General features: G+C 39.1%; 1 protein-coding gene across 1 annotated transcript; it reads left to right on the forward strand.

The window, feature by feature from the left end:
- The first annotated feature begins 13692 nt into the window (after positions 1-13692).
- LOC147338556 (adhesion G protein-coupled receptor G5-like) lies at positions 13693-26356 on the forward strand. Its single transcript, XM_086302722.1, has 14 exons — positions 13693-13768; positions 14336-14469; positions 18396-18453; positions 18677-18821; positions 18992-19108; positions 21153-21278; positions 21431-21476; positions 21646-21740; positions 22579-22694; positions 22998-23266; positions 23347-23443; positions 23700-23829; positions 25012-25168; positions 25293-26356. The coding sequence occupies exons 1-14, from the start codon at positions 13761-13763 to the stop codon at positions 25385-25387; spliced, it is 1593 nt and encodes a 530-aa protein (XP_086158848.1). The 5' UTR covers positions 13693-13760; the 3' UTR covers positions 25388-26356.
- The last annotated feature ends 897 nt before the right edge of the window (positions 26357-27253 follow it).

Here is a 27253-nt window from a genome sequence, read left to right on the forward strand (position 1 = left end):
AAGAGAGAAAGAAAAACACCTCGCTCCCTAACCTTTCTGTATTATTAGCTAACAATTCACAGTGTATTGATTCGACTAATTATCCACATCTGAGACATTCTGTTCAGACTCACTTGGCCCAGAAAAATTGTCCCCCTGACTTAATAACCAATTATGATGTGTAAGCATGTTTTCAAATTCCTCTGCCCCCAACATGTCAGTCTCAATAATTCAATTCAATCATAGTGCTGAATTGATGCTTTTGACCCTTTTTACATAAAGTGCCACTCTTTAATGAGCACAATTGAAAAGTGTACGTAAAAAAATAAAATAAAAAATAAAGACTTTTATTTAATCATTTTGTTCCTAACAATGTATACATCCTGGACAGGGAGGAGTGCTGGTTGGGAGGAAGGTGCCTTCATTTTGCTTCTTACAGTCCTGTGAACTATCTGTGAATGGCAGACAGAGGAGGAAAAAGGCTTATAGTGGGTTGTATGTGAGGCTGGACACTGGTCACAGACAGAGTGATTAAGCTGGAGAAGATGTACAGCAGATTAAGGTCGTTAAGGATAGAGATGGAAATATTTTAATGAACGAAAGAAGTGGAAATGTGGAAGAGAGCCCGGAGAGGTGGAATTATTCCTTGGAGACAGGAGGTATGCTCAGAGGTGGGAAGAGGAATATCAGTAGAAGAAAGATTAATTATTATACTGCACCGTTGTTATTATTAGGGATATATTAGAACTTAAGTAGCAAATCTGTGTTTAAAAATTCAATAGTCAAGATCACTGAATATAAATATTTTGGGATTTGATTAGATAATCATTCATCCTTCTCCTCTCCACTAACCTTTGCACCTTTATCAAAGGTCACCACTGTAAATAAAAATATATTCTCAATGTCTGGTTAAATGAATAAGATATACTTATGTAATAAATAAGTATATAAAGGGTATAGAAAATTTGTATTTGTAGTTTTTAAAGATTACAGTTAGTAATGAAAAACAAACCATAAATTAGAACCTGTGGGTTTTAAACTAATGTAACACCATTGTGAAGATTTATTCACCCTTTATATAGGACACAATTTCGATTCGAAATATATAAACATATCAGATAAGTATGGCATGACAATATAAGTGCTACAAGTCATTGTGAATGTGTATTTTCTCTACAGGTGAGTGCTTCCCTCTCAGAAAACGACCTGAAGATATTAACAGACATTACTCTGATTGGCTGCAGTCTTTCGCTTTTTGCTCTGGCTGTCACCCTTTTGCTCTTCATTACAAATAGTTAAATTACTCGTCTTTCAATGATTTATTTCCAAGATAAATACTGTCCACTTACCATGTTGTCCTTGCTCCCAACAACTCTTCAGACTTTTTTACTGCTCTTTTCTAATGCCTTTGTCTTTCTCTCCTTCAATTCATTACTAAAAGGCAATGCAGGAGTGCTCTTCTGCTATTTTCCTCCTCTTTTTGCAGAAAATATAATGCCTTCATCTTTAATACTGTCATCTAGGCTTTCTTTCCTTACTTGATGATTGGCCTAATGTTCTTCAAACAATGACATCACCTGACAGGAAACTCAGACAAGATGTTTCTGTGAAAGTCCACATCAACCTTTTAATTGCTCTGGTGCTCCTCAACCTGCACTTCCTGCCTAATCAGGCAGGAAGAATGTTCAAGAATGTAGGTAAATATGTGTGATTTGACATTTTAATAAAAAACAAAAATCCATTTGTTTTACAGCTTTTTTGTGAAACAGTAAGAAAATTAATGGATAGTAATTATAATTATAAGTTTTACTATTTTTTCTGAATTTTTGTAAAAATGGTAAATTAGAACATTCAACAATAATTTAATTTTAACATTAAAAATATTATTTTGATTAAAGAAATAGTGGTGGCTGTAGCTCAGGAGGTAAAACAGGTCAGTCTTCAAATCAGAAGGTTGGTGGTTGGTGGCTGCTCAAGTCTGGATGTCAAAAATCCTTGGGCAAGATACTGAACCCCAAGTTGCTCTGCAATGCATCCATCAGAGTGTGAATGTGTGTGGATGTTGGGTAGAAAGCATTTAGCATACAAAAAAAGTGCCTGCATGAATGAGTGTGAATGAACGAGGAATGTTGTATAAAGCACTTTGAGTACTCGGATAGAGTAGAAACAACAATAATTATATCATAGCATTAAAATATAGCTTCAATCAAAAAGCTTGCATCCACCTGGCTTAATAGTGGATTAAACACTATAGAAATAAAAAAAAAGATTTTGGTAATTACCAGTTCTGTTAATTTAGACCAGCTGTAGCATAAACCCTGCACTGGGTGTGGTCTGAATATGTTAAACACTGTTAAACAAACCAAATAAGAAATGTGATTTCCCTCATTTGGCAAGAATGTTGTCTCTGAATTTAAAATCACTTTTCAAAGTCTCCTTCTACCAGTTTCAGATGTTCTGTAATCTCCTGTGTCACTGTATATTTGATAAATCAGTTTGGACAGGTCGACCTTGACAGAGCCAGAAAAGACCTGTGTACCCTGCTGGGAGTCATCACTTTGCTCTGCCTTACCTGGGGGGCCTGGTCTTCTTCTCTTTTGGCTATCTGACTACTCCTGGCCTCTACCTCTTCTGCATCCTGAACTCCCTCTGCAATGTCTGCAAAACCTGCTTCTTTGTTCAATTGGTGTTCTGATAGTAACTGAAATGACTGATGATGAGTCCACCTAATGGGACATGAGGGTACTGCAGATGCATAATGAATGCTTATTCACAATTAATCAAAAAACATTTTGTCTTCACATTTTTTGCTCATTTTAAAAAGGGAAAAATGTTAAAATTTTCGTTTGCCATAAAAAAAGAACAACAACTACAAAACCAAAAATCTATTTCACTCCAATGTGTTGATCAGAGATACAACCCATATATAAAAGATATATATAAATCTTATAAAGTTTGTATCTGTCTTGTGTGAAACTTGTATGAAAAGCATACAATAGAGAAAACAGATATAAGATCCCTTGAAAAATTATGTAATGAAACTTGTATGTTTTGGATACTTACTCAAACAATATATGAAAGTGGCCACTTTCATGAGTAAATCATGTAGGTTTTTACTATTTCTTTTCCATATGGGAAGGTTTTGGTGTAAATCAAAAATAAAAATAAAATAACTGTTTTTGCCAGAGTATTTAAAAGTTGTAACTACTGAGGTATACTAATGTCTGCACTTCACCTATTGTGTATAGTGACATTAATGAATGAAGTTCATGAGTGTTGCTTGTAAATAAACAACCTACCTTCCTAGGTGGGAAATTAATCCTCTCCTTGTCACAGTGGAATTTATCCAAATTGTATGTTGTGTGTAGAAGGCAGTTAGGGTACTATTGTCCTTTGTTCTTACCCACATAGCAAGGAGGTCTGGCCCAGATCTGGTATCAAGCCGACACTGCTGGTTGACTTCTGGCATGATAAGACTTTTACCTTCTTGCTTTTTCTTTGCCCCCCAAAAAAGGAATGTACAAAACGAAGGAGAACAATGCCGGTCCGTACAAAGACAGACTTGATGAAAAGTCAAAGAAAAGATGCGAGGAAAAAATCAAAGGAGTGAAAGGGTTAGACCCTTACGAGCACACAGAGTGGACAAAAGACATTAGCGTGCTGCCCAACTTTCACCACGCTCATATTTATAATTATATGGTTCTTGGAGTGAGTGCATGCATTCATGAAGTTTTTAGTAACTTCAGGTCACAGCAACAAGCCCAGATACAGTTTACTGACGGATGGGTACAGGACCTCGAAATGTATCTAGTAGAACAAAAGACCATCGTACGAACAAAGGTAAGTTTACCAGTCTCACAAATCGTCTTCATAAATACACATTCGTTAACCGTTTATTAATAGGACCTTTGAGCTCAACGGTAATTAATTAGTAGTGGAAATAATTTCTGGTATGCGTTACAGAAATGTAGCAGTGACAACAATATTGTATGCTGTAATCATACTGGGCAATTAGTGATACAAAAAAACTATTTTATCCTGTGAATAAAAGTATATGTTTTTGTCAATGTACCATGGTAATAACAGAATCGAAACGCAATATTCTGTCAGGACAATTCACTATTTATGCACAATAAACAAAGGAGCATAGCGCGACAATTTCTGTTCAGCGCCAGACAGAGCCCTTCAGTAATAGTAATAAATCACATTCATGTAGTTGTAAAAAGCATGAAAATATATTAAGTAATCCAAAGTATTCAGAATACGTTACTCTCATTGAGTAATGTAACAGAACACGTTACAAAATACATTTTGGGGCATGTATTCTGTAATCTGTAGTGGAATACATTTTAAAAGTAACCTTCCCACTTCCCACTGTTTGTACTTACTCCTACTACTGTATATCAACTCTTATCTCCACTCCTCACTCATGTGTCCACTCTTATCTTCCTTTCTTGCTTGAATTTTTTCGCTGCATATTCCTGATTGATTTGTGGATTTATGCATTTAGTAATTTTTTTTATTTTATTTCAATGCTTTAACTCTTTCTTCATTTTCTCATTTTTACTTCTTATCAAAAATGTAAAACTTCTTCCCAAGAACGATATGACCCTCGACAACAACCCAGAACTTGTCACTTGCCAAAGACAGCTTCTGCCCATTCTGAGTGGACACACAGAGAAGATATACCCGTGAAGATTGACATCAATTTTGTAATCACCCTGACCTTGCTTAACCTGCATCTCCTGTTCAGGCACACAGTGGCAGCACTGTCCTCCAATTGGGCTTTTTGTTTTGCAAGGCTCTTGGCTGTCACTGCTCCCTGCTGGCCAATTTAAGTTGGATGGCCTTGTAGGGGTTCCACCTCTGCCTTCTCTTTATTAAAGTGTTCAACAAGTTTGTCAAACGATTCCGGCTCAAACTTAGAGTGGTGGTATGAGGTGAGTGGAACAATTTCGGCAGGACGGTGTTTGTAAACATCTGAATGACTGCTCAGTTCTTGTGTTTCAGCTGTCTCTGCAGTCATTGCATCAGTTTCAGTGACTGATAGAGAGGTTTTTATGGCTCTGTACAGTTCTATAAAAACAAAGCAATGCAAGGAATACATTTGCAAGCATGTAAAATCTTATACCTGTTTGCTGTTTTGCATTTACATCAGAGTTACATCAACACCTACGCCAGAATGCTGTTTATAGACTTCAGTTCAGCATTCAATACAATCCACCCCTCACAACTCATCAGGAAACTGACAGACCTGGGTATCAGTTCCCTCATCTGCAAATGGTTACTGGACTTCCTGACCAACCGCCCCCAACATGTCCGGCTGGATAACCGCTGCTCATCTACCATCACAATGAACACCGGTGTACCACAAGGCTGTGTGATGAGCCCTTTCCTCTACTCCCTCTTCACCCACGACTGCAGACCTGCTGATGGTTCCAACACCATCATTAAGTTTGCAGATGACACCACGGTGATTGGCCTCATCAGTGGCAACGATGAGGCCGCCTACAGGGAGGAGGTGGATCGTCTGGCTGAGTGGTGCGACAGAAACAACCTGCTGCTTAACACCGAGAAGACCAAGGAGCTCATCGTGGACTACAGGAGGAATGCTGACCCACATCCACCCATCCACATTAAGGGGACGGCTGTGGAGCGTGTGAGCAGCTTCAAGTTCCTGGGAGTCCACATCTCCGAGGATCTCACCTGGACGACCAACTGCTCCAAGCTGGTCAAGAAGGCTCACCAGCGCCTCTTCTTCTTGAGGACTCTGAGGAAGAACCACCTGTCCTCAGACATCCTGGTGAACTTCTATCGCTGCACCATCGAGAGCATCCTGACCAACTGTATAACAGTCTGGTACGGGAACTGCTCTGCCTCGGACCGGAAGGCGTTGCAGAGGGTCGTGAAAACTACCCAGCGCATCGCCAGAGCACCACTTCCTGCCATAAAAGACATCTACAGGAAGCGGTGTCTGAAAAGGGCTGGGAAAATCATCAAAGACCCCAGTCACCCATCACATGGACTCTTCACCCTCCTGCCCTCTGGGAGGCGCCACAGGAGCCTCCGGACTAAGACCACCAGGTACCGGAACAGCTTCTTCCCCACAGCTGTCAGACTCCTGAACTCTGCCTCCTGACATCTGACCCACGTTAAACTCATGGACTGAACATACACACACCCACAATGGACAACTGTACCCTCAAACACAATAATAACATGGACTGAACCACCACTCACAACCACTAGCACTTTATATAGCCTCTGTAGAAACTATCTACACCCTCACTTATCTTAACTGCACTACTGTATAGCTCTGTGTAAATAATCATTCTGTACATTCGATAATCTTTAATCCTACAACTGTTTACAACTTGCATAGTTCCCATTTCTGTATAGCTGTATATCCCAGATTCTGTAAAGTTATTTATTTCATTTCATATTCTGTATAGTTTTTCATATTTATATCCTGTTCATATCCTGTACATAGCTTGTACTCACTACAGCCTGTACATACTTATAGTTATAGAATATTCACAACATACTTCATACCGTGTACATTATAACATACCATAATAGACCCATTTCTGTAATATACTCACATATCTATATTATTGCTAATATATATTGTAATATATCTATATCACTAAAGCACTTCTGGATGGATGCAAACTGCATTTCGTTGCCCTGTACCTGTGCATGTGCAATGACAATAAAGTTGAATTCTATTCTATTCTATTCTATTCTGGATCTTTGCATGTTTAAATAAGGATGGTGCATGCACGCATGCATGAGTCACATGCATAATTAACATTTTCTATTAAGAATTCATTTTTCATTGTTTCAGTGTGAGGGATTATATCATCAGTCATCATTCCCTCTATTTCTTTGTAGATGCTAGATGCCTGTCATGAGGCTCAGATGGTGACTAAGGTAGTGTTCAGGTGGGTTGTTCTAGGTTGTTCTCTGTTTTGTGATCATCCTTGAGATGACACTTACATGGTACATGCTAATGTTGTCATCTTTATGTATTGAAAAGTATAGTTATATGTAACGTTTTCTCCATCAGTATACCCCTTTTTGCTCATTTTTATTATTGACCACATCTTCCAGGATACACACACTTGATGATAGGTTGTCGAATCTGTCAAAACAAAAAGTACCAAGAGCATCAAGCAGCAAGTTAAAAAGAACCGCTAAAAAATGTGACACTATTGATGTATTGTGATGTGCAGACAACAATATTTTCCTTGAATGGCAGTTTTAGCAGTCACTCTTGAAACACAATTTAATGTCTGTTAGTTTCATGTTGTAATCTGCTGTGGCATTTTCTGTTTGACAAATCAGTTTTTGTATGGAGCCAAGAAAGACATTTTTACCCCACTGGGGGTAGGGATGGGTATCGAAACCCGGTTCTTGTTGAGAACCGGTTCCCACTGTTTCAATTCCTTGGAATTGTTTGCTATTTTTGCAAACGATTCCCTTATCGATTCCAGTCGCCCCGAATGATGTCACCACATTGCGGAGCGTCGCTTACCTGGCAGGAAACATGGCTCAAATGCTCAAAAGTTTGGCTATACTTTACGAGAACGGATGACAACAGGGCAACTTGCAATACTTGCAAAGTAGATATTTCATTTATCTATCTATTTCATATTTCCACGAATATGCAAAAGTATTTGCTCACAAAACACACGATGACCTTAAATGAATGTCGTGTTTTTAATTCCGCTCCGGATTCGTGAATCTCAACCCAGCAGCAGCGCCAACGTTTGCACGTGCTCTCCCGTTAATGCGGCAGGTAAATAATCAACTAACAGTGCATATTATGTTAGCGCGATCTGCCTTATTACAAAATCTGCCATTACTGTGCATTTAGGTGACCATGATGAGAGAGACAGACAGAGTCTGGCTCAGATGCTGGCAGTTGTCGCTGCAGTCTACCAGTAGCGTCTCCTTTCAGGCCAGGATAGATGAATGTCACCGAGCAGTGACTCAGTTTGTGGTCAAAGATTTGGACCTATTTGCCACAGCAGATGCCCCCGATTTTCAGTAAGTGAATGTGTTTAATTGTAGGCAGGGACATTACTGGATATTCTTGTGTAGTTGCTACTGAATAATTTATGTTATACTTTGTTATTGCTACAGAAGAATATTTATTTTATTATTTTACATTTACAATTTTTTTCCCGGGGACCCTGTGACACCCCATTGAAGAGCCGTAGGCTGGATCTCTTAAGATCTCACTGCTGGGTTTGTAAGGCCATGTTACTCCTAAATTTCTATCTTGTTCAAAGAGAAGACATAAAACAAAGTTCTAAGCTATTCGACCTTAGTGTTCTCCTTTTTTAAAAATAAGAATTGATAAGAGAATCGATAAAGAATTGAATCGTTAAACAAAATCGAAAATGGAATTGGAATCGTGAAAATCTTATCAATACCCATCCCTAACTGGGGGTCATCACTCTGCTTGGCATTACCTGGGGTCTGATCGTCTTCGCTTTTGGCTACCTGACAGCTCCTGACCGATAAATCTTCAGCATCCTGAACTCTTTGCAAGGTCTGAAAAATGTTTGTCTTAGTGTTCAGCTCAGTTGTATGTAAATAATATTGCAAACTAAGCAAGTGCTGTGTGTGTGTGTGTGTGTGTGTGTGTGTGTGTGTGTGTGTGTGTGTGTGTGTGTGTGTATGTATAAAAAAAAAAAACACCCAGCACGCCCCTGCGGGCGGTTTATCCTTCAAGCTCGGGTCCTCTACCAGAGGCCTGGGAGCTTGAGGGTCCTGCGCAGTATCTTAGCTGTTCCCAGGACAGAGATTTCCGATGTTGTTCCCGGGATCTGCTGGAGCCACTCGCCTAGCTTGGGAGTCACCGCACCTAGTGCTCCGATTACCACGGGGACCACCGTTACCTTCACCCTCCACATCCTCTCGAGCTCTTCTCTGAGCCCTTGGTATTGGCCTCTATATATATATATATATATATATATATATATCTGAATCCATCCTGTGGATGTGAATATATTGCAGATATATGATATATTGCAAACATAATTCAGAATAGATGAATGAGAGAAAAACATGTCATGAAAAAACTACATCATATATAACATAAGAATGGGAAAAAATTTAGACATTCATAATTTGTGAATGTTTACTGTTTATAGTTCATTACAAGCAATGCTTGTCAAGTAAAAAGTATAAGAAATTTATCAGGAACTTTTAGAATTGCAAAACATGTTTATGCAGTGGAATTTTGCTAAAAGCAGGCTCCTCTGTCTACAGAGTATGGAAATCATTCTATGAGGAAAGAACATGACAGAGGCTAATGCGCAATATTATAATGGATGGTTCCACATGAAGATTTTGCTTTGTTTAGGGATAAACAGAAAACTGCCACTGTTGTTGTATCAGTTTGTAGCAACTACCTCTAATAATAATGGTTTTTGCTTAAAAATAAAATAGCAAGATGGAGACAGAAAACCTTTGTGGCAGCAACTTTACTCTTCCCACACTCAGCACCTCCACTTAACACTTTGTTCTGACCTCTCATGTGACTAAATTGAGAATGTAGAATATGGAAAAGAATACGGAAATCTGAAAAACATGCAAACACCAAATGCAAATGCAAATGTGCAAATCGTTAGCTCTGTAAACACTGCAAAGACACAGCAGTTTCAGTGTTATTCTGTAGCTAATGCGGGAGACCTCAGTTCCCAAGTCGCCACCTCGGCTAACCAGACGCCGCTGGACCGGCCTGTGCGTCCACAGACAGGAGGGTTGCCACAACATGAACAAAATTAATTTCCACAGGTCCACTAGGTGTCAACCTTTGATCCTAAAATGTGTCTTCGCTCTAGTGCCCTTCAATTCACACATTAACCGTCACTGTCACCATGTTCCTATTTCACACAATGAAACACACAGAGAGCGCGTCTCACACGCAGAAACACACACAGAAACCTCTGAGCTCAACTTACAGTTTCTTGCCACAAAAGACAGTCATAGACAAAGTTAAATGTAGAAGGTAACGTGGGCTGCAACTCTAGTCTCAACGTAGAATGTTTTTAGTATCTTGCTAGAGCCAGTTCGTATGACACTGGAATTCAGCCTCAACTTATGATGTTAGTATCTCGTGCCGAAAACCAGACACCGACAATTTAATGTGAAAATACGTGTAACTCAGCGAACAGATTAATTTAGAATTTCCAATATGAACATTTGGTATTTTTGATACAACAGGCTGTGCTTACCTTTTTATATTTGGACCGGTCCTCTGCTCGCCTCGCCTCACGATCTCACCACAGGCCAAATCGGCCTTCCTCAGCACACCAAAGATCCGGGTCGCGCAGCACCAAATTGTTAAAACCTCCCAATTGTTTTGATCTTTGGGCTGAAGGAAGGACAATACTGTATATAAATGGTGTATAAATGCTCAATCAACAATCTTTTATTCCATACTCAACACTTTATGAGCATAAACCATCCGGAGGAGAGATGAGCACGGGAGGGTGTCTGCCTGATCCCGAAGTGTCTCAGCGTTCCTCAGATTCTTATAGCTTCCGCCTCCCCTCCACCTAGTCATAAAACCTAAACATCTACATTCTTTCTCTCTCTCAGTGAGCCTGAGTTATGACCTTGGCTCCCTGTTTTTCTGCTTCCAACAAAGGTGGGGGTGAAGCTCCTGTGGAATGTGTTCTGTGCTCTCTGCACACAATATTCTCTTCTTAACTCAGCAGTATGAAATGTCATGAAACAGTGTAACTCATTCACAGTAAATCAACAGTATAGGATAATACAAACCTATCTAATAAATCTAATGATTTTCACATTCTTTTTAATTCAGAAATATAATGCAAACTATACTACATACTGATTATACTCTCTATAATAAGAAGTATAATGCGTCTTACAGCAATATAATGATTCACTGTTTGATACTTGAGACGGGCGATTGTGGCTCAAGAGTTGGGAGGTTGCCTTGTAATCGGAAGGTTGCCGGTTTGAGCCCCGGCTTGGACAGTCTCAGAGGGCCCGTGGCGCCAGTGTCCGGCAGCCTCGCCTCTGTCAGTGCGCCCCAGGGTGGCTGTGGCTACAATGTAGCTTGCTGTGTGTGTGAATGGGTGGATGACTGGTTGTGTAAAGCGCTTTGGGGTCCTTAGGGACTAGTAAAGCGCTATACAAATACAGGCCAATTAACCATACTTGGTGTTTTCGCTGCATTATTGTAGATTCTTAACCTTACAATATAAAGCATGTCTAAACATAACATATACAAATAAGGTTGGAGAAACCTGAGTGGTGAAACGTTTCTTTCTCCCACTGAAAACACTGTGTCTAGAAGAACAGAATCAACCTTTTGGGATATACATATTATATGACATATATAAATAAAACTGAATTTAAATAATGACCATTTTCATTCATCCATCCTTCCTGTTGTTATACAGTGAGAGGCAGGGACGGGTCTGCTACAGGGATAACATATAGGTAGAAAAATATTCATGCCCATACTCACATATATGTTCAAATTAAAATTGCCACTTAACCTTCATGCATGAAGCCACAGGACGCACAGAGACAGCTGGAGACCCATGGTCCTAAGTGCATATGAGAGCATGAGGGTGGGGATGGATGTTTGTGTCTGTAAAATAAATTCATAATTATAATAAAGGTCAATCAAATGGACCAATATGGCAAGGCCATGATGATCCACTTGGTAAAATAAATTCGCTTGGCATCTTTCTTGGCCTTAAGACAACAATTCTGATGGCTAAAGATCCAAACGGGACACAAAAAAAAAGAACTGCTTTGAAATTCATATGAGCTGTTCGCACTAAAGTAAAAATCACCATCACTTCATACGGATACCCTTTGGGCGCCAGCTGCGGTCGCAAGGCTGGAGCCGAACAAAAACACCCTGATACCGACTGTGTTTAGTCTGTTCCTTCCCATTCCATGCAAGGCCACCTGGGTTGGCTGGAAGACTGTTTACTTAGCCTGGCAGGGCGAAGGACACTGTCTCAGCTGAACTCTGGACACGCACACACATACATATACACTGATATGCACACACTCCTCCCCCCTCCCTTTCCAAACGCCTTCGACGCTTATTCCCTTCCGATGCTGACGGAGACCAGCGCACGCAGGCCCGGATGTACTGTCTAATTAGGCTGTCTCTCACCCTTTACCCACCCCTGTTGCTTGTCATGTGTTTCTTTGGTGTATTAAGAGTTTTTTTTTTTCTCATGTGCTATGTGCAGATGTGTTTTTTTCTGCCTGGGGTTAGCTTCTGTTTCTGGGGATGAGAGTTGGGCATTCCCCCTTACCTTCTCAAGGTAAGCTATGTTAGCCTCCCATAAACCTTAAAGTGCACTTGAAAAGCTCGCACAAGCTTTTCAAGTGCACTTTAAGGTTTATGGGATTTTTTTCCCTTTAGAAATGTCCTGCATAATTTGTCTCTTTCCACTACAAGACACTTGCTTTATCTAAAACATAATCATATTCAAAGTAATCCAAAATTGGACTCTGGCGATTTCTCCCAACTTTTACTGACATGATTCTACGTGGGACGGAGCAGCAACACAGACGACTCGACTAACGTACTTGCCACCTGCTGGCATAATGAGACACAGCATAAAAAAAACCTGGAAACTACACTTCATTTTCACCCTAGACACACACACATCAATGAAAACTAAAATGGTAAATGGCCTGTATTTGTATAGCGCTTTACTTAGTCCCTAAAGACCCCAAAGCGCTTTACACTACATTCAGTCATTCACACACTGGTGATGGCAAGCTACATTGTACCCACAGCTGCCCTGGGGCGCACTGACAGAGGCGAGGCTACCAGACACTGGCGCCACGGGCCCTCCAACCACCACCAGTAGGCAACGGGTGAAGTGTCTTGCCCAAGGACACAACGACTGAGACTGTTGGAGCTGGGGCTCGAACCGGCAACCTTCCAATTACAAAACAAACTGCCAACTCTTGAGCCATGATTGCCCCAAACTAAACACATTTTCGCTCTAAATTCCGTTAAATTTAGTTAGTTTTGTTAACACTCATTACAGTTTTAGTTAGTTTTCCTTTTTTTGCAAAGTCTTGTTTTTATTTTTATTTCCGTTAACGAAAAAAAAATTCACTTCTAGTTTTCGTTATTTCGTTAGTTTTCATTAACGATAATAACCTTGTGCATTTCTACAAGATGTTTGATATCATCTCTGTCAGGTTGATTCTGGCATTTTATAGATGTAGAAAGCCAAGCCAGTGTGCAAACTGAGGGCCCTTTTCCCTCAATCAAACTTGGATTAAGATACTGATGTTTTGCAGAGAACTTGTTTCAGCTTCTTTTTCTTCCAGATTGAATATATCTTTATGTAACTTGTTCTCTTATTGGCTTATTTCAACAACTGTACAAAAACATATGACCAGTGAATTGCTTTCAAAATTGAGATAAACTAACTTCTAAAAAACATAACCTGTTGCTGAATGTGTGGGAACAGAATTTACAGCATATGCAGTTTCCAGTTTGCTTCAGTTATTTGACATCAGCCTGTATTTAGTTTAGGATCAGTGCCAACAGAGGGAATATTTTACTCTCCTGTCTGTTAACACTTCCTCTTTCTCTCTCAGACAGTAATTTACATCTTATTTCATTTCCCATTACCCTGCTCACTTTCAGCATGTTTAACTCATTTGCTTTTTTCCTACCATCATATCACCTGTGTTCTCTATTCATTTCAGAAGTATAAATAATATTATTTAAGAGACCCAGCAACATGCAAAGGTAGGATATGGTTTGGTACTCTTTGCATAAAAAGATGTTTAGCTTCATTATCAATATTGGGACTGCAAAATATATATTAGCTATTTAACTAAGCACACAAAATTGTTTTGTGCGAACACATAAAGCTGTAGATGAGTGTTTGCTCTTTGCTGTGTCTCTTTTAAAGACTTAGATTCACCATTGCTAAAATATATCTGTCTATCACTAATGTTCCGCATGAAATGGAATGAGATAGATTAATAACACCATGTGGTTTTGTCAGATTGTTTTATGCACTGCTATGTAATAAGACCTCATCTGCAGCCACTGGCTTTTGGTTGAAAAAAGGAAACCCATAGTTGTCATTTGTTATCATAATTACAATAATAAACGTCCACTTAAGTATATGGGGTCACCTTATATGAAAGCTATAAACACTGTCTGCTTGAAATGAGAGACAACACAATCTCTTGTCTTGTCTTCATCCTAGACCTCCTTTTGGCTTGTAAATTGCTTTCATGACAAACATCCTTTTTTTGTTAAGCAGAGACTTTTTTTAAAAATAGATTAATTTTCTCAATTTCACAGGATTAAGTGGGGGATACTTTGGTGGCTGGTGTCTTGTGTGTCTCATGACATGGTCTCTGTAAACTGTGCATCAGAAACGTCTATCTGTGGAAACTCTAGTTCTTTTTGTGATCCACATAAACACATTACCATGAGTAAGTATTTCCATGTATTTATTGAAATTCCTATTGCTAACAGTATAGGAACATCCCCTTACTTTAATACTGTTGTTTTTTGGCATAAAGCAGGTCTAAATGCTAGCCTATAAATTCTCTGAAACTGTCAAACTGCTGCAATACATGTAAACTCACCATTAAAACATCTTAAAATATGAAAGACCTCCTCACAGATGAAAAGGAAGTACAGGCAAAAACATACCATACACTTCTTGTGACTAGCATAAATAATCAAAACACAATGAATCATGGTCTGTAAATTCTAACCAGCATACTAATGGAGCTAAACAGGAAACAATACAAAATCAAGAAATAATGAGAAAAAAACTGAAGTGGAAGAAAATAACTAACAATCTAAACAAAAACCAGATAATCACAAAATGCAAAAATCAAAGCAATTAACAGTTTCACCTCCAAGCAAAATATGCGAGATGCTCAGCTATTGTCTGAAAGACTGAAAACAAGAGGCCTTATACACTGTAAACATAGGAACTGATGATACAGTTACTTATATGTCCCACCAGGCCTCCTCTCGGTGGGACATGCCTCCACCTCAGCAGGAGGCATCCTTGTCAGATGCCCGCAGCACCTCAACTGGCTCCTTTCGATGTGGTGGAGCAGCGGCTGTACTCGGATGACTTCTCGCCCTAAGGGAGAGGCCAGCCACCCTTCAGTGGAAGCCCATTTCCACCGCTTGTATTCGCAGTCTCGTTCTTTTGGTCACTACCATGACCATAGGTGAGGGTAGGGTTGTAGATCGACTGGTAAATTGAGAGCTTCGCTTTTACACTCAGCTCCCTGATTGCAGACGGCATCACTGCAGCCGCAGCACCAATCTGTCTGTCAATCTCCTGCTCTCTTCTCCAATCACTCGTGAACAAGACCCCGAGATACTTAAACTCTTCCACTTGGGGCAGGAACTCGTCCCAAACCCAGAGTGGGCTCTGCACCCTTTTCCGCCCACTCCGGGTCAGGGACGAGCTCCTGCCCCAAGTGGGGCATAATTATAGAGCTAATGTGAATTCAGCTAAGGTATGCTGAATCTTTAAGCTGGATGATTGTTTGCTTTTCTCCGACCTTTTGTGCTCACATTCTAATACATTTTTATAATTCTACATTGTCGATTTCTACATTCTAATATAACCCAAGTACAGCCGGATTCCTAGTAATGTCTTTTTTTTTTAAAAATTTGACAGGCAATAGAAAGAGTATATGATAACAATTCAAATACCACACAATAACGACATTAACCCTTTAACTAACTGTTGAGATCACCATTCTTCATCATCATCATCATAATCGTTTATTTGTATAGCACTTTAAGAACACACCAGGCAGACCAAAGTGCTGAACAACACAGATCAAAACAACTACCAAATTAAAAATACCATAGAATCATTAAAAAATAGACGCTTGTCTAATATGGAGGGGAAGGTTATTCCAGAGCATTGGAGCCGCGATTGAAAACGCTCGGTCTCCTCTGCATTTCAGCCATGACTTAGGGCCCGACAGCAACAGCCACTCAGCTGAATGGAGCGAGCGAGGAAGAACGTGCTTCAGCAAATCAGATAAGTAGACAGGAGCCAAACCATTTAAAGATTTAAAAACCAATAAAAGGACTTTAAAACGAACCCTAAATTCAATGGGAGGCCAATGCAAGGAGGCCAGAACCGGAGTGATGTGATCGAATTTCCTACTACCGGATAAAAATCGTGCCGCCGCATTTTGCACTAACTGCAGGCGTGACAAGGTGTCCGACCCAACCCCTATTAAAAGGGAATTACAATAGTCTAGACGTGAGGTGATAAAAGCATGAATAAGAGTTTCCAAATTTGTCACGGTTTGCCGGGGCAAGCCGTGTGGAGTAGTAGAAAGGACCCAAAAGGCGGCAGCTCTGGTGCAGGTGAATATTTATTTACAAGGGTGGGTACAAACAGCAATGGTGGGAAAACATGAAACCGGAAACCTAAACTGGGTAAACTAACAACACAAACCAGAAATGAAGATGCAGGGAGGTCCGGGGAAATACATACGGAGAGACGTAGGGAGACCGAGGGGAAACAACACAGACGAACCAGCAACTACCATGACAGAAGACACAACTTAAATACACTCAGAGAACACAGGGAGATTACACACAGGTGGGGAACACAGCTGGGAGTGATTACGTGACGAGACTAGGGAGGCAAACTGAAAACACTCACATAAGACGCAGACCTTCACAATAAAACAGGAAACACATACACACAATGACACAACACACCAACTTAACACAGACTGGGGGACACAGAACATAGGAACATGAACCACGAAACAGAAGAGTACAAACACCCAAGGCAACCAAAACCACAGAAAACTAAACATAAACACGGAGTCGCAGACTCCAGACCATGACAAAATTGGGTTTGGAAAGGAAAAGCTTAACCTTTGATAGGCGTCTGAGGTGATAAAAAGCTGATTTTACCACCCCATTTACATGACCTTCAAAAGTAAGCGCAGAATCAAGTTTACCACCAAGATTAGTGATTGAACTTTTCAGATGGGAGGTCAAATCACCAAAATCAACATCTGGAGAATCAGTAGAGCGATGCAGGCCATATAAAATTGCTTCCGTTTTGCGATCATTAAAATTCAGAAAATTATTTGCCATCCATAATTTAATATCGCTAAGACAGTCAAGCAGTGATTGACATGGGGAGGTATCCAAATGACTAAAAGGCAAATAAAGCTGACAGTCATCGGCATACAAATGAAATGACACTCCGTGTTTACGAAAAATCACACCAAGAGGGAGTAAATACTGCGAGAAAAATAATGGCTCAAAGATAGATCCCTGGGGCACACCCCAAAGCAGAGGGGCCACAGAGGAAGCGGGCAGCCCCAGCTTAACACAAAAACTCCTTTTGGAAAGATGTGATTTTATCCATGACAATGCCAAATCAGAAATTCCCACACAGTGGTGTAAGCGGGAGATCAGCAGGTCGGGGTCCACTGTGTCAAATGTAGCTGTTATGTCCAATAACACAAGCACAGCATATTTACCACGATCAGTAGCAAAAAGAATGTCAGTCATAACTTTAACAAGAGCTGTCTCCGCACTGTGAAAGGGCTTAAAACCAGATTGGAAGATTTCAGACAGTTGCGAGTCATTCAAGTAATCCAACAGCTGGGTATGTACAATCCTCTCCAAGATCTTGCTTAAAAAGGGAAGCTTGGAGATAGGTCTAAAATTTGACATAACAGAACTACCAAGGCCAGGTTTCTTAAGTAAGGGGTGTATGACTGCATGTTTAAACCCACTAGGAACTTGACTGGTTAACAGACTAGTATTGATAATTTTCAGGATATAAGTCTGCACTTTAAGGTTTATGGGATTCATAAACCTTAAAGTGCACATCCATACAACTGACAAAAGTCAGTTGTATGGATGTGATGTAATGAAATGAGTGTCTGCCGCTCACATGGACTGTTTCTGTCTGTTACTCTCTGAACTCTTTGTAAATGCAAGGTAAACAGCAGTATGCTGTTGAATATAAAGCTACAGATGCATATACAGTCTAGAACAGAAGTGAAAACAGCACAGACTGTACATTAGCTACAACACTAAAAAGCCTGTTTCAAAAACAAAGAAAAAAAACCCTGAATCAAGTGCCCTTGAACTCTGTTGGAGGCTATAGCTCAGGAGGTAGAGCAGATCATGTGCTAGTTGGAAGGTTGGTAGTTTGATTCCTGCCTCCATGTTGCTGGGCCAGAAGCTAATCCTGATTTGCTTTCCGATGAATTGATTGGCATATGAAAGTGTGTGACTGTTATATAGAAAGCACTTAAGCATAGAAAAGGAACTCTAAAAAGTACTCTCATATATATGAGGGTATATGATATGTATCCTTTTTTTTCCTTAACAGCTGAATTCTGTTTGATGAATACATGCAACTTTTCAAGGGGCCCTGAGGACACCATCACGTAAACATTTACATTTTTATGATTTATTTTTTGTCTGTGTTCCTTTCTGTTTCTGAGTTTAAAAAAAAACTCTTAGATCTAACATTTATATGAGAGTAAAGTATAAAGAATTAGTAGAGTTGAGATTTAAATTATATTCAAGAACAACACGTTCTATGACATGAAATCACTGAATAGTTATAAATCAAAATGATTCATATTATCTTGTCCGTTTTTCTCTAAGGTCCTTAATAAACATGGAAAAGTTTCTTCAGAACACAGAGTTAAATGGAAACACATTGATCGCAAATCCTTTCTGCAATTTAGTGGTCCTCGTGTACCAGCCAGAGGCCCGTAAACACATTGAAATGTATGCCAGTGACACGAAGGTACGAAAAAAGAAAGAAAATATTCTTAGTGGCAAACATGAAGTCACTCGCTGGCATTTTTTCATTTTTCTGTCTTGACTGAAATTCACTACATTACCAAAAGTATTTGCATCACTCAAGTGATGCAAAATATTTACATACAGTGTTTTGCTCTGTTTCTGATGATATAGGCGGGCGTGGCTCCTCTCCCCAACAGCACAGTGAGTGTTCAACTACCAGCAGAACTGGTTGCTGGACCAAACAACAAGATTGTGTTTTCCATGTTTACATTTACTGAAACTAACAGGGTAAGACATTACACTTGGTTATATAAATGTATAGAAAAGGATGTGAATAGCTGTTGTTTAAGATGTGTTAAAATTGGGTGGCTGTAGCTCAGGTCAACTACTGATTGGAAGGTTGGTGGTTCGATGAACGTGTGTCAATGGTAGTTAGTAAGTACTTAGAAGCATAGAAGACCTTTGTTGCGTGAATCGGGTGAATGTGGCATGTTGTATAGAGGGCTTTGAATACTCCGGGAGATTAGAAAAGCACTATATAAGAATCATTCCATTCCATTTTAAGAGCATCTATACCAGGGGTTGGCAACCCTTAACCCTTTTACGCAAGATGAAGATGACTTTGTAGTGGAAAGCACAGTTCTTCATTTCCTACCATAGAAGAAAGTGGTTAGTCAGAAACTCCACATCCTTCGCAGAGGTCATTTTCACACCTTCAGGGACCTTAATTAGAGGGGTCGACCAGCTCTCTCCCTGTGACTTGGGCCCAAAACATGACTCCATCACCTCCTTGCTGACGTTGCAGCCTTGTTGGGACATGGTGGCCGTCCACCAACCATCCACCTGGACCATCCAGGGTTGCATGCATCAGTGAACAAAACTATTTAAAGATTAGTCTTTATATACTTCTGGGTCCACTGCAGCTGTTTCTGCTTGTGAACATTGGTTAGGGGTGGCCAAATAGAAGGTTTATGCACAACTGCAAGTTTCTGGAGGATCCTACACCTTGACGTACGTGGGGTTCCAGAGACACGAGCGGCTTCAAATATCTGTTTGCTGCTTTGTAATGGCCTTTCCGCAGGTGCTGTCTTAATCTGATGTATTTGTCTGGTAGAAACCTTCCTCGTTGTGCCTATATCTGCACAAACCTGTGTGTGCTCTGACTCAGCTACAAATCTCCTAACATTATGGTGATCACGCTTTAGTTTCCATGAATTATTTAAGGTTTTCATTACATGTCCAAGGCATTTAACTATTTCACGCTTATCAGCAGCAGACAGATCCTTTTTCTTTCCCATATTGCTTGAAAATGGTGATCTGTTTAATAATGTGGAATATCCTTCTTTTGTAGTTTTTCCTTTAATTGGGCTCACCTAGCAAACAAAGTCACTTTCATCAACGCAGGACTGTAAGCTGTCATCTGTAAGGCATGAGCGGTGTTTGGTTTTAACATAGCTCATAGTGGAAAATAGCAGTTCACATACATATGTGTATCCGAAGATCGTCATGAATCTGAATGCATATTTCTTCATGTTTATGTGTTGAGGATGGCATTCCATGTTTCAAACACAAGTTAATAATTTTATTTTAATATTTCAAGATCACACTAATCTTCCAATTTAGAACTACAATTTTAAAAAAAGAACTAATGCAAATAAATTTAACTTTAATTAAATTATTATAATTTATTTTGTAAAGTCATGCGGAGCCACAGTATAAGGACGAAAAAGGCTGTGGAGCCGTGGGTTGCCGACCACTGATCTATACTAATTCTGTCTATTGTTTACACTGTATTATTTAACTACCATGGTTGGTTAGTTTTGTTTGTTGTATCCCAAAGAGATTAAAGAAATATTGCCTCTAAATAGCACTTTGGCTTGAAATCAGTTTGTCGCTGCCATTAATTCCATTATTCACATTAATACCAGGCCTCAGTTTTTTATGTCTGTGCAGTTCTGCCAATAACCACAAATACACATAAGCTTTGAATAAAAGACACTAGAAACACATACATATATTTTTTATTGTTTTAGAAAAACAAAAATTGGTCACTATACTCTTTGGTCCTTCACGCCAATATGCTAGAGGAATATGCCAGATGTGCAAAGTGAATGCTCTTCTGCAGTTACTGTTTACAACAATACACCAAATGTAAATCAATATAAATTTAAATTAACTTGTAGGAATTTAAGTACACCGGTAAGAAATAACCATCACTGGGGGTCTTTTTCCTTTGGATACTGTAAAAGCCCTTCAGAATAGTGAAAAAATCTTACATGATGCATGTTTTAAACAAACCTTCCCATTAATATCAATGTGTCTTGTATTTTAGAAAATGTCTGAAGTGGCACGTGACCTATATAATCTAAAACTAGTTGGCCTGTTGGTACAAAATAAACCTAGATCAGGACTAAGTGAACGTGTCAACATAACCATGGAGGTTACCAAAAATATAAATGTAAGTGCAACTTCATTTCATCATTTATTCCATTCATACTTTACATATTATAGTATTAAATAACATGGAATGCATTGTGTATGTGACTAAATATATAGCATATATATATGCATGTTATGCATAACATAACATGCAGTATAATTGTGTTACAGGAAAACCAGAATCTCTCCTGTCAATTCTTAAATTTGTCAACAGGAAGTGAGTAACCAGTAATCACATTTGTGATGAATAGTAACATGTGACACAAATATGTTATTTTATGAATAGGAATGATTGAGGTTCATGGTTTCAATAGGGACCTAAAAGTTGAACTGTAATTCATTGGTGGCATCTTAACTATAATGGATCTCTTTGTTTTGCTTACCAGGTTATAGTGAGGATGGCTGTGAAACACTTTGGACACGTAACCAGAGTAATGTCACCTGTTCCTGTAACCATCTCACGTACTTTGGTGTACTCCTGGTAAGACTGGACTTGTGCATTATATAAAGAGGAATTCAGGATATACAAAAACAAATATTAATACAAGAGCCATTCATTTATAGCAAAACAAACAATCATTTAAAAAAAAACCATCTACTATCTACTAGAGATGGACCGATCTGATATTACGTATCGGTCCGATACTGACCTAAATTTCTGGATCGGACATCGGAGAGAAATAAAAAATGTAATCCGATCCATTAAATATCACGAAAGCACTCCTCAAAACGTACGACATGGCGTAACTCTGCTCATAACCATAGCACGTCGGAGCAGTATGCGTCACGTGATAGAGCAGCTGTGGCGTGCGAGACCTGTCGGTGGTCTGGTTGAGCCTCGCTACCAAACCGGCATTTCATCTCCTAGAAAGTTATCCCAGAGAGAAGTAAAGCAAGTGTGTAAGTTCATCTCTGAATGTTTGTAAAGCATTCCCACCTTAAGCTTAACAACCGATATATGGAGCGACTGCCTCTCTCTCTCCCTCCCTCTCCTGTTGCTGCTTCAATCATGAAACTGATCAATGATCGGCTGATCGGCTTTTCTGTCGCGAGTCCGTCTCTCTTGTTTGTTTTTGGCCCACTTTGCACGAGAAAGAGGAAACCAGCGGCTGAACAACAGCAGCATGTTTACGCTTGATAAGCTGTTGTTAGAATTTATTTAATATTACTTTCTACACCAGGATACTTTTCTACGTAGCTGACGGCTGGTAACTGTGCAGGGGCGGATCTAGCAAAGTTTAGCCAGGGGGGCAGGTAAGAAAGGGGGTAAATCAACAAAAACATTGATAACTTTATGTAAATATGTATTTTCTCCACAGGTTTCTCCACATGTGTCAGAAAAGGACACAATAATATTGACGTATATTTCCCAAATTGGTTGTAGTGTCTCTCTTTTTGCCCTTTCCGTTGCAGTTTTGCTGTTCATCACAAATAGGTAACTTTTTTGATGATATTCTTTCAACATTCGTCAGTCATCTCCCGTCTCACATATTTAGTATCAGGCTCTTCTCACCAAACCTCTGCTCATTTCTTTCTGTCTTGTTTGTTGTTTGTTTTTGTGAATTTACATATTTATTCATTACTTTAATAAAAGGAAATACATTCTTTTCGCAACAAATTCTTTCTGGTTTATTATGTTAGTAATTCTGTCAACCATCCCATCCTTCTTCTTGATATGGCTTTCTTCAATGACATGACCACTAAATTTGCCACTTACTCTGTCTCCATTGTCTAACAGAACACTCAGACTAGATGTTTCTATGAAGGTCCACATCAATCTTGCAATTTCTCTCATCATCCTCAACCTGCACTTCCTGCTAAGTTCCACAGTGGCAGCAGTGCCCCCCACTGGGGTCTGTTTATACATGGCTCTTGTCCTTCACTATTCTCTGCTGACCACTTTTAGCTGGATGGCTGTGGAAGGATTCCACCTCTACCTTCTCTTAGTCAAAGTCTTCAACATCTATATCAAGAGATACCTGCTCAAACTCAGTGTGGTGGGATGGGGTGAGTGGAGCCATTTAAGCAGGAAGCTGTTATTATCAGTCACATAACATTTAAGTGACTGCTCGGTTCTTGTGTTTCAGGAGTTCCTGCGATCATTGTGTCAGTGGTGGTGATCATAGACAGAGGTTTTTATGGTCCTGCTGTTGTGGACAACTATAACTCCAACAGCACTGCAATGTAAGGAACAAATGTGATTGCATGTAACACCTCAACATAATTAAACTGTTTTGTATGTGCATTGGAGTTTCTGATAATACAATACAATAAAAGCTTAAAAAGGGAAAGGCATACAATCCTATTTAACCTAACATGTAATCTCACAATTTGACTCTGAATCTCAGTAGTTCCACCTACATGCACTCTTACTATGTGACTCTAAATCACCTGGGCAGGTGAGAGATTAAAATATGAACTGTAATCACTTTCTTTGTAGATGTTATATAACTAATGACACGGTGAAGGTGTTGACTACAGTTGTGCTGTTCGGCTTGGTGTTCCTCTTTAACGTGATCCTATTTGTGACAACTCTCTGGCATATTTTGATTCTCCGCCGTGTCAAAGAGGTATGGGTTAATCTTTAAATCTTTATAATGCATCTTGAAAAGTTTATGAATCTCCACATTTTTCTCATCGGCAATCCCTTTGAAAAGGCCACAAGGAACACGTGTTAAACATTCAGTAGCATCTTTATTTTAAAGGTAAATAAAGTGAAAGTGGGTTACCAGTCATTTAGTTTTTCTGATAAACATTTATCCATCTTCTAGTACATTTCTAAATTGTGTAATGGGTTAGGTATAAACTATTCCTGAGTGTAAATGCTCATCCTTGTGTATTCCTATCGATTTTCTGTCCTTAGTAATATTGCCTGATTACTGTAACCTGTGTTTAATGTGTCAGCTAATCACACATGTTGTTTTCCTAGTGTTTAGTGTTGATTTTCCCATGTTTGACTTTTTTGGAACAGTTTGGAATATGTTTTTTCCCTGCTTCTCACTGAGAATATTTGCCTCAAAGGATACCTTCCAGTGTAATGGCCACTGCCTATCTTGTGCCTAAATTAGTTTTTTACTCCTTAGCCATAAAAGGCTGATGGGGTACTGACATCACCCTGTTGGGCACATAGCCAGAGAGGTGGATGGCATGGACACCCAAGTTTGTGAATGCCAAAATTCAATAATGGGGTGACATTGGGTTTTGAAATTGGCACTGTAGGTGTAGCTACTAAAAATCTTGGACAAGTTCAAACCCTGGTGACACTGACCTCAATGTCAGAGCTCAGCCTTTCTAAAAATCACTTAGGATTTACAACTTTATACCATAGGTGTATCTACCAGGAGGCTGATGGGTAGCACTGGAATCGTATAGTATTTGTATAATTTTACTGTTTTTTACTTACTACCGCTGTGTGCGAGATACCTCTTCCTTGTGTCAAAGTGCTTGCTTGTATGTTATCAACTTCCATTTAGCATGCTGTATGAGCGAATGAAAGAGTCTAAAGATAATACACAAACTGAAAGAGATGTGATCTCATTCACTAGACAGGAGGCAGTTTTAGTGGTTACTGTTCAAACACATTTAAAAGTCATGTTAGCTTCAAGAGCACAATTTTACATAAGCTGAATAAGAGACATGCTTTCCCTGATGAGAAGAATAGTGACAACGAGTTATAAAACAGATTTCAAGTTCTCATGCTGCTTGTCAGATGTTCTATAATGGGATGTTTCATTTTATGCTTGGCAAATCAGTTTGGACAGCGCAACCGTGACCGTGCCAAGAAAGATATTTGTACCCTGCTGGGAGTCATCACTCTGCTCGGCATTACCTGGGGCCTGGTCTTCTTCTCTTTTGGCCATCTGACCACTCCTGGCCTCTACCTCTTCTGCATCCTGAACTCATTGCAAGGTCTGCATAACCTGCTGAAAGATGAAATACTTGCTTTCAATTTTGCCATGAATGTTTGTAAAGTGTATGAACGAACTGTAACCAGGCACAGTCTTTACTACTTTCTCTCCTTTGTGTGATGCAGGTTTCTTTATATTCCTGTGGTTTGCGATGTCACTGAGAAAGACTAAAAATCCCCGTGCTATGCCAACCAGTGAAATGGCTACAACAAGCAAGTAGTTTGAACAACTACCAACTCATCAAGAAGCTCCCATGTTTGTGTAGTTTATAGGTAATACTGTAAGATGTTCCTACTAACATGTGCTTTCATTATTAATAATATGTCATGAAAAGAAGTGTAGCAAATCCAAATGCAGACTCCAGAAGCAGACGTAATGAAACGAAAAACAAGCCTTATGTGGCTGATTTAAAGCCAAAAGAATGAATCAAAACACTCAGGTCAACAATGAACATCATGCTGTTGTAAGAAAGTTGTAAAGTTTTTGCCTTGCAGGACGAATATAAGCTTACATAAGTGATATTAATCAAGGTTCTATATAATGTGATTTACATTAGTAATACTGTTAATAGGCTACATGTATAAATATACATCAGTGTAGGGTTTCTTTTCTCAGCTGTCACAAATTGGAAGATTCAGGAATTTATTTTACACTAACTGATTCCATATGTTCCTTAGTAATGAAGTGATGATTTTTACTGGTTGTTCTCATTCATATGACTTGCACGAATTACCACAACAAGAGCATTCTGGAGTAAACCAATATATCCCATATGGAAAAGAAATAGTAAAAACTTATATGATTTACTCATGAAAGTGGCCACTTTCTCATTACTTTCATATATTGTTTTAGTAAGTATCCAAAACATACAAGTTTCATTATATAATTTTTCAAGGGATCTTATATCTGTTTTCACTCTTGTATGCTTTTCATACAAGTTTCACACAAGACAGATACAAACTTTATAAGATTTATATAGATCTTTTCCAAGGAGTCTAGAATAAGTGTCGCCAGATGTATCAATTTTCTTCTCCTAATTATTATTATAAACCTTTCCTTGATATGATGACGTTTTCCACTGAGGTCAAGAAAAATACACCTTCTGCATTGCCTACTGATGTGATTTGGTTTTGGAAAGTACCTCACCTGGTGCTGGTTTAGTCCTTTGTAGTGTCCTTTGTACATCTGAACGAGCATTGTTAATTCACTAAATGCTGTGACATTAATATCAACAATAAAAGAAAATTAAAATTGTTTATGTAACATGTTTGTCAAGGGTGTAAGTGTGTGGCAGGCAGAGGTGTGGATCCAAAACACATGACTCTGCAACACAGAACAATGGCTTTAAAGCTGGTGAAAAGGGCAACAAAAACAAAAGGCAAAAATACCAAAGTAAACTGTACCAGACGTAAAATAAACTCACTCACTATAAGCTGAACTGAAGGGAAACAATGAGGATCTTCAAGGTTCAAAACACTCAGTAAACTACAAAATCTGAAGTTTTGTTTCATTTCATTCCAGTTTCAACAGGTGGCGTACCTGCTGCTTCTAGGCACTCCGAGGTGTCAGGAAATCTATTTTTGTTAACCAGAGTAAAATGTAATTAATGAATTAATGTTTTATTGACATTACCACTTCTATATATTTAACCTTTATTTATACAGGTTGTCCCAATAACATTCACGATTTACAAGAGGGCTCTGTTTCAGACATACAGATTGTAATTACACCCATGTGTAAAAGAAAACAGTACCCTATATCTCATTATTTTTGCTGCAGATTGTGAAGCCCAATACAACACTGGAATCAAAAGTGTAATCAAGTAAATATGATATAGAAATTTGAATAGTATTTAAATACATTATTCAAATGATTAGAAGCATATAGATGAAAGAAAGAGAGATACTGCTGGGTGAGCTCCATTCACTCACATCATCAGAGAGTGTTATTTATGTATTACTCACATTATTTATTGTATATTGCCTTGGTGCCACTGGGTTTTAGCATGTCTCAATGTCTCACACATTGATGCCATTGAACAGCCGGATTATTTTATCTCAGGAAGTTGGGGGGAAGCAGACAATTC

This window comes from Aulonocara sp. 'chitande type north' Nkhata Bay, linkage group LG1, assembly GCF_057382095.1.
Source record: "Aulonocara sp. 'chitande type north' Nkhata Bay isolate Kocher_YH1m ecotype deep benthic linkage group LG1, A_spYH_male_GT1.1, whole genome shotgun sequence".
NCBI classification, from domain to species: Eukaryota; Metazoa; Chordata; class Actinopteri; order Cichliformes; family Cichlidae; genus Aulonocara; species Aulonocara sp. 'chitande type north' Nkhata Bay.